Raw genomic sequence first — 11,365 nt, 5'->3', positions numbered from 1 at the left:
GTTGACAAAGGAAAGCAGTTGTTGGCAATTTAGCTAAATTCTCTACAAACTGAAAAGTGACTGCAAGGGTTTTTGTGACCCCTAAATCGTAATTTTTTTTCTTGTGTTTGGTATAAAGGATGGTGGAGAGCGTGGCATCCATCACAGTGGAAACCCGGGTTATGTGGTTGGAATGCCTCTCATGTCAGGAGACAGAGCAACAGAATATCCTTTTTCTTACAGAAAAGATGAGTCTTTAAGCCATGCCAGAGTAGAAATCTATGGCAACTCCATTCCACAAAGAGAGTTTTTGTCACAGCAGACTTGTTTATTTGATGTTGGATTTATCCTTAACTATTCTCTCCACTGGCATCACTAGAAGCATCGTCCTCAAAGACACCCTGTCTCTGCTCGGCAGTACTGAAGACCAGGACTGTCTGTGGGGTCGTCACCAGCGCTCTCCTGTCCTGTTTGGTCTGGACTACATAACAGGCTGTACATTAAGGCAAAGCATCCTTACAGCCAACATCTATTCCCACTGAGGTGTACTCTAGGGACTTCAGCCCCACTGTCCCTTTCTCCCTGCAGACTGGAGGACATAACCAACTGCTCCCTCGTCTCCCAGCTGCTCCTGGACGTTCTGAGAGGACCACATTATCCCCACTATGTGGCTTCCTTTGGAAACTCCCCGTTAGAAAATGTACTGGACTGGGTGCCAGTCAAGACCAACATCAATCCCACGGTAAGAAGTTTGAAACGGATCTACTCTGGGGCAATGTTCCCATAATATGTGTAAAGGGCATAAAACCAAACAACTTTTGAAAAATGATGGCAACACATTTTGTTTCTTTCATTTACAGGAAGCACAGAGTTGCAACATCCCACTGTCGCTCCATTTAGAAGTAGAATGGACCAAATATGGATCCCTGGTGAACCCCCAAGCTCAGATTGTGAACATCAGAGAGGTGACTGAGACCAACCGCAGCAGCTTGGTAAGACTCAGTTACTGCCAGAGAACACTAGAATACAGTGAGGCGACAGCTGAAGATTTTAATCACAACATATCACAAGTACCTTCAAGCTATAGGTGCTACAATGGAAGCTGGGTGAGCCAGCTTTTATAGATGTTAAGATAATACGTGGATGTTTACAGATCAGGTGACTACGGCATGACACACGTTGCTATGCATTGAGTCAGGGCTGCAGCAGAAGTAGCGTCAGAAGTACACAGACCTGGTTCTTTTTAAAAGACAATAAACTTTAAGTCAAATGATCAAGTGATCTACTTCCTGGCAATATACAAAAAATGTTTAACAGTAGAGAAGAGAATTACAATTTGAGAGGAGAATTTGTGTTGAGAAGATGTGGCGTTCACACCACACTTAAAAGTCTGGGGCTCAGCCAAGCAGGAGTTGTGTTGTGGAATGGGTTAGATATAGAAATAAAAAGGAGTACCACGCTAAGACAATTTAAAAGAAGGTATAAATATGTCATCTTTAAAAAATATGCATGTAACCCAAACATTTAAATGTGATAATTTGTAACATTTTCAATAAGTACTGCTTCTTCTGTTCTTCTGTACAATTGCTTTAAAATAAGACACCGTATTCATGGAAGTGTGCTTTGATTTGTAATGCCTTTTATCAAAAGACTGCATATGTTATATGACATGAATATTGTAATTGGGGGTAGGTTCTGCATCTTACTAGTATTTTTGCTCAGAGAAACTGAAAAAAATAAAAAATAAATGATGTTGCTTGGACCCCACACTGCTTATAGATTTATGTTCAGGGAGAGTACATATCTCTATGTATCACAATAGTGGCAATTTTCTCAGCTTTAATTTGAGCCATGTTTTATAAAGATTAGATAAAAATTATAGACGAAGCCTACAACCATGTTTTTGACAGATATGTGCTCATTCCGCATTAGAACATCATGGTTTTGTTGACGAGACTCAATAAATAGCAATGGCACCTATGTGCGCACGTCACTGTCTATAGAGGCAAATAGGGAGTTCTATTCAGTAATGTGGATCAATGGTCACAGCCATAGGTGTTGGGTAAGAGGAAGAATGAGGTTTATTGGGTAAAGAAAATAAGTTTTTTTTTACTATTGACTTGCACATGTTTTGGTGAGACTTGTGGTGTAGTTTATTTCCTGACTGATTCTGTGGAGAACTGCCAGAAGCACTTCACATTTTGGTTTAGCAAGATCTAAAAGTGAAGCTAAGCAATCCAGTAACTTATGTCAATGGTTTACACATCGTCTACAGGGGCAACACAAACACTGATTGGGCCTTAAAAAGAGTCTCCAACGAACAGAAGCTGAATGAATTTTGAACTAAGGGCTCAAACCCAGAGAGACCAAGACGAAGCTGTTTTTCCAGACTGTCTGTTTGTCCTCTTCCACAGGAACGGCTCTCTGGTGGCGGCAGCATTTTACCAATCAGAAGCTCAGTAGCCTTCATACCGGTATCTGCAACAGCGCTTCCTGGCTACAGAGCTACGCCCAGCATCGATGCTAAGCTACCCTTTGACTTTTTCTTCCCTTTTGTCTGAACCATCCATAAAAAATGAGGCATTTCTCTTTTTTCTTTTCTTTTTTTATTGTGTAAATACTGTATACAAGAGTTTCTATATGAACATTTTACAAATAAAATATCTATTTTTTCATTATCAAAATATCTTTATTTTAATCTGCTTTTCCAAAAACATTTGATGAAATATAGATTTAAGTTAGCAGTCAGATTTGCTAAATATCTACATAAAACCCAACATGTTGGATTATTTATTTTTATTTTTTTAATCGATAGACATTTAACAGGAACTTCCTGCTGGGAGTCTGCTAATACATGATGCTGATAATCACATGGAATACTGAGATCAGGTATGTTAAGAAGATTATCACAGACCATAGTGTTAGAATCAGAGTCCATGTTTCTTCAGGAGAGCCTGCAGCTTCTGGTTCTCTTGTTCCTGTCACCGACAGAAAGGCAGAAAGAAATGGTGTGTTAGATCATCCTGGCTGCTTGGATGGGGCTACTGCTGCCAAAATTCTAATGTTCTCAGTCTCTATTGATAGAATTTGCCTTATATTTCTGCATTTAACCCTTCCCATCCTGGACAAACCAATTTAAGGGAGGTATTGCTGCCACTAACTTACGTATATGTACTTTGTTATTCATCTCATAGATTTTACTGCTGCATCAGAACTTCTCTTTTTAGCTGTTTTTCTCTCTCCTAAATAAAAGCACAAGAAGGGCTGCAGCAACCACCTATCCTTACACCACCTATAATGCTAATCTAGGTGGAGGAGTCTTCCTGTTAAAGAGGAGTTCTCATTTCAGTTGTCACCACATGCATGCCCAGGAGGAGGGATTGCTGTGAAGTCAGTGATTCAATGTAATAGGATGGGCTTCAAAGGTAGACAACTTTTTACCAATAGGCATTATGAATTTGACCGGACAGTGTAACCAACTAGGATTGTATTGTAATCTATGTAAATCTAACTTTGTTTCTATATATAAAGGGATTTTTTTCCTGGTATATTGCTGTAGATAAATTTGATCATTTTTGCATAGCGTTGTGACACAACATTGTTGTGATTTGCATTAAATAAATAAATTGAACTAATAAGATCCATGCCAGCACTGAGTTTAGAAGGCCTGGCTTCTTACTCCCTAATGTGATATTGAACTAACAACTGGAAGAGCAAGCCCAAAGCCCCGTGTGCACCGGCTCTACTCTAATTCGCCCTCTCGCCCGGGCTACCCTCTGTTCTACTCATGTTGGTTTACAACAGACCCGGCGAGACCCGAGGACTGGTGAACGTCTTCTGGAGATGGTTTCAGCCCCGCCACCAGTGTTGGCGCTCTGCCGCTATTTCCCTGGACTTTCTCGGAGAAAACCTTGTCTGTCCTCGCCCTGGGCCAATCAAAGAACAGCAGTCTGTTCAGGTCACATCTCAGCCCCACTCTGCTCTGATCCGCCCTACTCTTGAAAAAAAAAAAAGGATTTACAATGCTTGCCAAGCGGGCGGAGCAGAGTAGAGCTGGGCCAAATGGAGCTGGTGTCCAAGGTGCTCTAGTGTCATCATTTCTTCACCACTAACACATTATGTAAAAGCTGCTTGGTTTTTTTCCCCAATCCACTAATTTATTCACTCTGTTTTGATTCTTAGCCCCGATCCCATGCGGTGGTGAGATAAAGGAGCCGAATAAGAATCATTAAGACTGGGAGTGTAGTACATTGCTGTTCCATTAGAATTCATTTTCTTGGGTCTGGGTTGTATCATTGTTAAAGCTTAAATAAATAGAGGTTGATGACACACAATCCTGCAGTGTGAGATGGAAAAATAAAGCTGTGAAGGTATGACCCAGACCACAGGATGGAGTCCTCTTTCTTCAGTAGGTATAACAAAGACCTCTTTGTTTCTTTACATATAATCAAGTAGACTAGACCTGCTGTACCAGGAAGCCGTGTAGGACCACAGTTATTGCTCTGGGGCCTTTATTTAAAGGTCCCAAGAAGACAACCTGGCCCGTTAAACTGATCAGAGGAAGGTTTGGAAACTCACCAGCTCATCGTTGCGCTTCTGTAGCTCTGTGGCTCTTTGGACGAGGTGGTCATAGCTCTCCTTCAGCTTGTGGATCTTCTGGTGTGCACGAGTTTTCACCGACACCAAGATCCCTGCAGCCCATTCAGACATGGTCAACTCTAAGCACACCCACTGACCGGTTTTATACCATGCCATCAATATTCCAACCAGTAAACATATATACGAGTGACACTGACCATTGATAATTCTGGCTATCCTCCAAAGTCGCAGCAGGATGAGGAGACCCACCCCATCAAAGGCATCCTCGTGGAAGATGAAGACAATATCCAGCACAAATGAAATGACCACCACCACAGCATCAAAAACCTCAAACTTGTGATAGAAGAACTCAAAGCGGAAGACAAACAGCTTTCCAGACAGCTCCACCATGAAGAAGGTGAGAAGGGCCAGGCTGAGGTAGTGGAACACCTGTCAAAGAGAAAACAGTTACAGGGACTTTATAGAAATAAGCCTGGCAAGGGCACCTGAAACTGTAGCTCACCTGAGGAGCAAGGTGACCATGCTCCAGCTTAATGACAGACAGATCTATTAGCAGCTCCGCCATGACAAAGAAGGCATCCAGGATAACCAAACACACCACTGCGATCTACAAGCAAAGACAGCAGAGAGAAATGTTTTTACAGCTGCACTTTAAAGTCAACAAGTCACTTCGATAAACTAACTGGGCTGTTCACTTGATGGGGGAACGTTCTATAGTGGAGAGTACGGATGCATCTGAGTTAATTCAACTATCACCAAAATCTTTATTCATTCATTTTCTTTTTAAAGTGAAACTCATTATGTGGTTTCACAGCTGATACATTTAAGTATATTAGCTGTTAATTTGATGATTAAGGCTTAAAGCTGATACAAATCCAAAGTATCTCAGAAATGTTCTATATTACATCAGACCAACCTTAATATTAATTTTAATACAGAGCTGTTATGGTCTGTCCATGGTATAGCCTTTACAATTACGGACTGCTGACTTGACACTTGTCCACCAGGTAGCCATGACGCTCTCCAGAAAAAGGGGAATGTGTAAAAGGTCATCAATAAAGACTTACTAAAACACTGCTAGAGTTCACAGAGTGCTTTATCTAAGTACAGATGTTTAGTGGAAGGACAAAGTCTGACAGAAAAAGGTGCAAAAGCAGCAGAGCTCATCTCAGCCTTAATAGGACTGTGAGGAAAAGCCCATTCAAGAGTTTGTTGATGATCCAAAAGGTGTGGACTGCAGCTGGAGTTAGAACTTTAAGAGCTTGCACACACTGACATGTCCAGGACATGGACTACAGCTGTAAAGCTTTATGGAGATCCTAATTGCATTTTCCAGCAGGACTTGGTATCGGCCCACATTGTCAAAGGTACCAAAACCTGGTCCAGTGACCAAGGTGGTTCTGTGGTGGACTGGCCAGTAAACTGGCCTGACCTGAACCCCAGAGAGAATCTATGGGTTGTTTAGAGGAAGATAAGAGACACCAGAACCAACAATGTAGATGACCTGAAGGCAGCTATCTGGGAAACATGGGCTTCCAGAACACCTCAGCAGAACCACAGGTTGATCATCAACACCAAACAGAATCTTTGGGTCGCTGTTAAGGGGTAACCTGGCCAGACAGAATGATAATGTGTTGCACGCTCCATTCTCCACACTATCAGTCTGGGCCTGTGCCCATAAAATCCGTTCGGGGTAAGAAGGGACATTCAGCAGAACTTTCTGAGCCAACTGGGCGACACCCTAAGTGACACCTAGTTCCCTCCTACCGAAGGTTAGTTTTAGCCAATCACGGTATCAGATGAAAACGGAAGCATCAGGTGCCATGTGAAACCACATCAAGGTACGCTAGTCAAGGTACTTTTTGCTGTTCTTTCAAACAAGGAATCATAGATTCTGACCAAACAGATGTGCCAGCAGCATCTACACATGCGTCCTCATGCGCTGCCATGTTTATGTTGGTTCAGTTGTGGGCTCGGCAGCTTTTGTCACAGCGGTATGTCCATCCTTAAACCATTATACTGCAACGTGTTTTGCCCAACCTGTTTTCTCGTTCAGGCCCAAACTATTGAGACGGGAGCAGTACAAGATGGATTGTCGTGTGTTTGTGAACTCACAAATACCCGGAGAATTCATCTTACAGACAAGGTTAGTTAAGGGGAATATGAAAGACAGAGGCCCTTGGCTGGCCTGGGAACATGTCAGGCTTTGCCCAGAGGAGCTGATGAAGTGTCTGTGGAGAAGGAAGTCTGAGCATCTGTGTGTATATTTAAAATATATATATATTTTTTTTAATTTCCTAATTTATACTTAAAATGTCTTAATTGAGAGCATAGTGGAACTGAAGTCTAATTCCTTGTCTGTGTCACAAACTTGGCATTTAAAGCCAAATCTTATTGCAATAACAAATAAATGTCAGATGTTTGCTACTGGTTCATTTTGCTTGTGCTTTCTCCTTTAGCGGGTTTTCAAATCTTTCCTTTTCTTTACCCATATTATTTAGTTTAACTACATTTGGGCATTAAACCTTGTCTTCTGATTAAATGTCCAAATTGCACATTGGACATCAGAGATGGACACCATTAGAACGTTCCTACCAATGGTGCAGCCTACCTGGAAGCGGTCAGAGGTGTAGAGCCTCCTCAGTGAATCCCTGAAGGTGAGCGTTGTTGGGTACTGGCCTGTAGCTGGACTCAGCTCCTCGCTGTCCACATGCAGCTCTTCATCCACCCACTGACCCGGCTGCAGGTCGCCCACAGCGGTGAAATGCCTCAGGTACTGAGCCATGGCTGCAGGCTCCACACAAGAAGACCTTAGCTCCTCTCTGGGGGAAGAAAAATCACAAATATTATTAATATTATTTAAAAAAAAACCTCTTCAAATAATGTCAAAATGTGTTACTTACAAAGAGTTTATCTGTGGAAGGCAATGCAGGCTAAGAAAATAACTTTGGACATTGGAAAATCTACAGAGTAAGAAGTCAATAACAGAAAAGCTGGTGATCTCCTCGGGTCCTTTTCAAGTTGTGGAAAAAATGTCATGTTAGACAATCAGAGTTCAGTTCTCCATTTCTTCAGATTGCAACATGTGATGAAGCAACTTCACTATTTCAATCTGGTGTTAGAAGGAAGCAGAAGGTGCTTTTACAGCTCCAGAATACGCATGACTAATCATGAAGAACCAGTGGCAGTTCTGTTATTAACCCTGTCCTGGGCGATCCCCTCCTTCTGTCCTGCAGAAGGAGGATGATCCTCTCCTTCTGCAGGATTAGAATATACCCCTAATATTACAAAATTTTCACTTTTTCAGGCCTGCATTCACATATGAATATCAATAGAGAAGGTCCCAGAGTGTGAATAAGAAATGTATTCAAAAATGTCCCAGTTAGGTGTAGCTAAGGAAACCCAGCAGATTGCATCAAGTCTTGACAAGCAACATTCACTCCTCATGAAAGAGCGTAGAACCACAGTGGACAGTCTGCATTGCCGATGGTTTTGCCTCTAGTGGAACCAGATCCAGGCTCAATGAGAACAGTCATCGGCCTCGACCCGCTGGGGGTTAGAGAAGACAGAGCAGAGGCACAAAAGTACAGAAGCACACATTGATCCAGGAATCCTTTCTATGTTATATGGTAATGGCAGATGGTCTGCCCCCGTGGATGGTGTACCAGCTAACAGAACGCCACACCAGGTGTACCAACTATGAAGAGAAAAAAGACAGTGAGAATATGAAGCAAAATCACAGCAATGCATATTGAATAACAGTAGGAGAACTCAGAGTGAGAAAAATAGGCCCTGATGTCCTCCAGCAGCCTAAGCCTAAAGCAGCATAACTATAGAGGTAACATATGGCTCTCTAACTATAAGCTTTGTCAAAAAGGAAAGTTTTAAGTTTAGTCTTAAAAGTATATAGGGTGTCTGCTACATGCTATCATACAACAATTTTTGAGAATTTGGAAATAGTTGCTCTTTATTTCTCAAAGTTATGGGGGGAGGAGAGGAGAGAATGGATATTTCAGCTGCCGAAAGACCGCGTTTATTTAATTTTATTAAAAAGAAAAAATAAACAACAGCTGCCGATTACACTGAATGTTACAACATTGACATGATTATACGAGTTGTTTTACCGAGAAATCAAATAGAAGCGCTGAGAAAACGGCTGCAATGGGCGCTCCCGACACAGGGGAAACAGATTTTTACGGGGGAACTGAATTTCGCACAACAACGGCGTTCGGGTTTTAACAGCTCCTCTGTTAGAATGTAGCGAGAGAAAAGCAGCAGCAGGCAGGAAAAAACGGGAAATCTCGGCCTCGGCTCGTCTCCAGCTTTCCTACCTGACGTGTCTGCAGGAACGAGACGTTTCCCCCCGCTGTCCACGGAGGGAAGCTCAGCTGCAGCTCAACTCGTGATGAAAACATCCGCCAGTCTCCGATTGTGCCGATCCAGCAGTTGCTGACCCGGAACCGCGGCCAGGCGGCCCGACTGGGCTCGGACCGTGGCGGAAGCTTCTGAAGGACCGAGGAGGGTCCTCCGGAGGGAGCTGGGTCTGCCTGCTGCGCTCATCAGAGCTGGCTTCTGCATTTACACATGTCCAAAGTTTACCAGGAGTTTTCCTGTTCAGTAGTTCGGCACATTATAAATGAGAGCCATCCCGACTCCCCGCTGTTCGGAGAATCTTTCCTCCATAAATCAGCGAATTGTTTGTGACAGGAATATCTGTTTCCAGCCATGGTGGAAAGGACGTCCTACTTTCAGCTTCAGTTTATGTACACTGTAAAAAGAATTTTAGAGTTAAAAATTAAACTAAAGTGCCATTAAAATAGTTTGTTTGAGTTTTAATCGGGCATGCTAATGATTTAACTTGGGTCAGTAATGGTTACAGTTCAACAAAATGAGGCAGTTTGTTAAAGTTCATGCAGGACAAGAAAATGGTGAAACTTATATTGTTTGAGTTGTTGCTTGGGGAAACCAGTGGCAGCTCCAGAGAGCATTTTACTGAGCTCAACACACACAGGCCTTGTACACATGTAATCTGTTTCTAAAGACAAATTCCCCCCAGATCGTTTTTGAAAACAGCCTCCTACTCACAGGATCATTTTTAGAAAGGTTTTCATCCACATGCAAAAAAACACTGCATTATTTTAAAAATGCGATGACACATGGGGAGCAGTGTACCCCAAAGCTGAACCCTATGTCAGCTAGTCAGAATCCTTCAAAATAAAGACAGTGGCTGAATCTGAATACCCTATAGGCCCTGTCCCAATACTCGCACTTCCACCCATGAGCCCCTCAGAAGCACGTTCTCGCTGAGGGTTTGAGAACGTAGCGTCTCCCGATTCTCCAGAATGGTCTTTTGCTCTGCCTTCTTTGCGTCCTCGATCCACACTTCAGCGAAGTCTGCGTTGATTTCCCGTCACGGAAATCAACAAAAATGTCTGGAGAGAAGAGAGTGAGCACTTTCTTGTTCATTTTCGGAAGGCAGTAGGCTCGGGTTTGCCTCGCATCATACGTGGGTGTTTCTGTCACGTGATGACGTCAGAGTTAAAGGCTGTCCGAATTTGCCACAGCAGCTCCTTTCCTTCCCACAATAGATGGATTATTAAGGGTATTCAGATGGAGCCATCAGAATACCCTTAATAATAGGACGCATACAGACTACTTTTCCTACCTCCCTCCTTACTGACTGCACTATTCGGACGGCACTTATCATGGCGACTGCTGACACACTTCCACTTCGGCTAAAGAGTCCTTGCTCTATAAGGGAATTTGGATTGAGCCACAGTTGAACAGCATTGTGCCTGTGTAAAACCAGTAGTGCATGTGAGGTTTTATCTTGAAAGGTAAGAGCTCGTCTCACCAGATGAGCACCGTAAGACGAAAGCGATGACACGGGAGGTCTCCAGGGTGCAGCCGTACAGTCTTGCAAAAAGTGGGTATGCACTAGTGAGGGCGCCAAAAGCGAGGGTGGAAAAATTATTTTCAGTCACCATTTTCTGTATCTAACTGCTGTTTGTGCCTGTCTAAACGTCAATAAGAGATGAATGTCAGTGATTGCAAGGCGTAGAGACGCATCCCCCTCCCTAACCTTTCTGAAAACAGGTTGCTGGAGCCCTGTGTAAAACAGCTGACCTGCAACTGCTTTTTCTCCTTTGCACCTCAACATATTGGAGCAGCTGGGCTTGTTAAAAGAAAGAAAAAGTCTCTGAAACAGCTGTTATGTTTATAGTGCTCCATGTATGCTTTTACTTTGAAGTCTCAATACCGAGGTGTCAGTTGAAAATTAACGACCAGAGATGCAGTAGGTTAGTGAATTTGTCCCGTTTAACATTGATAAGACACATACTGTAAACGGTCAATCACAACAGAAACCAGCTCCTCTCTAACAGCATTAAGTTTTTCCTCCACTGCATGGCCAGATCAGCGCTGTGTGACACACTGTGGGTGCACAAGACCCCCAGGTCCAGGGATCAGCTCGGGGAGTTCAGGCTTGTTAAAGAGTTCCGTTTCCACAGCGAGACAATTTCAAACTTGTATCATACAGTTCAAGGAATGCTCCCACATTTTGCTTCCTTATCTTTCCGGCTGACAGTCAGATGGCCTATGTTTCTATGAGCCACGCGTGTCTATGTCGCTGTACGCTGCAGTCAAAGTTAAACATAGTTGAATTTTGATCGTGGTGTGCGGAGAGCTTGCAGCGATAAGCCGTTCTTGCACGGCACAAGCCAAATTAATGGGTTTCACAGTGCAACAATGCGCGCATCACATCCTGTGTGAAATGCCTTTAAAACTG

The 11,365-nt window shown here is 43.0% G+C and overlaps 2 protein-coding genes across 8 annotated transcripts in view; one reads left to right on the top strand and one right to left on the bottom strand.

Moving 5' to 3' along the window:
- Positions 1 to 2,657, top strand: part of tctn1 (tectonic family member 1) — a 20,362-nt gene extending 17,705 nt beyond the window's left edge. For 3 of the 4 annotated variants that reach the window (XM_036130091.1, XM_012854802.3, XM_036130093.1), the window contains 5 exons: positions 119 to 204; positions 347 to 484; positions 568 to 721; positions 840 to 971; positions 2,394 to 2,657. In XM_036130091.1, coding sequence (XP_035985984.1) covers positions 119 to 204; positions 347 to 484; positions 568 to 721; positions 840 to 971; positions 2,394 to 2,540 — 657 coding nt within the window. In that variant the 3' untranslated portion in view covers positions 2,541 to 2,657. The remainder of the gene's footprint in view (positions 1 to 118; positions 205 to 346; positions 485 to 567; positions 722 to 839; positions 972 to 2,393) is intronic. The other variant, XM_036130092.1, reaches the window with a different exon arrangement.
- hvcn1 (hydrogen voltage-gated channel 1) lies at positions 2,569 to 9,302 on the bottom strand. 4 transcript variants are annotated; one of them, XM_012854805.3, is made up of 6 exons: positions 7,482 to 9,302; positions 7,190 to 7,400; positions 5,081 to 5,185; positions 4,776 to 5,007; positions 4,558 to 4,670; positions 2,569 to 2,957 (listed from the first exon to the last, which is right to left on the bottom strand). In XM_012854805.3, the coding sequence occupies exons 2-6, from the start codon at positions 7,361 to 7,363 to the stop codon at positions 2,907 to 2,909; spliced, it is 675 nt and encodes a 224-aa protein (XP_012710259.1). In that variant the 5' UTR covers positions 7,364 to 7,400; positions 7,482 to 9,302; the 3' UTR covers positions 2,569 to 2,906. The 4 variants fall into 4 exon arrangements, with proteins under 4 accessions (XP_012710259.1, XP_035985987.1, XP_021167561.1 ...); XM_036130094.1 differs by having other exon boundaries at positions 7,190 to 8,275; positions 8,910 to 9,302; XM_021311886.2 differs by having other exon boundaries at positions 8,910 to 9,302.
- Between the last annotated feature and the right edge of the window lie 2,063 nt (positions 9,303 to 11,365).

This window comes from Fundulus heteroclitus, unplaced genomic scaffold (assembly GCF_011125445.2).
Source record: "Fundulus heteroclitus isolate FHET01 unplaced genomic scaffold, MU-UCD_Fhet_4.1 scaffold_28, whole genome shotgun sequence".
NCBI lineage: Eukaryota > Metazoa > Chordata > Actinopteri > Cyprinodontiformes > Fundulidae > Fundulus > Fundulus heteroclitus.
Note: the sequence above shows the minus strand (reverse complement) of the source record. Positions and strands in the feature narration are given on the sequence as shown.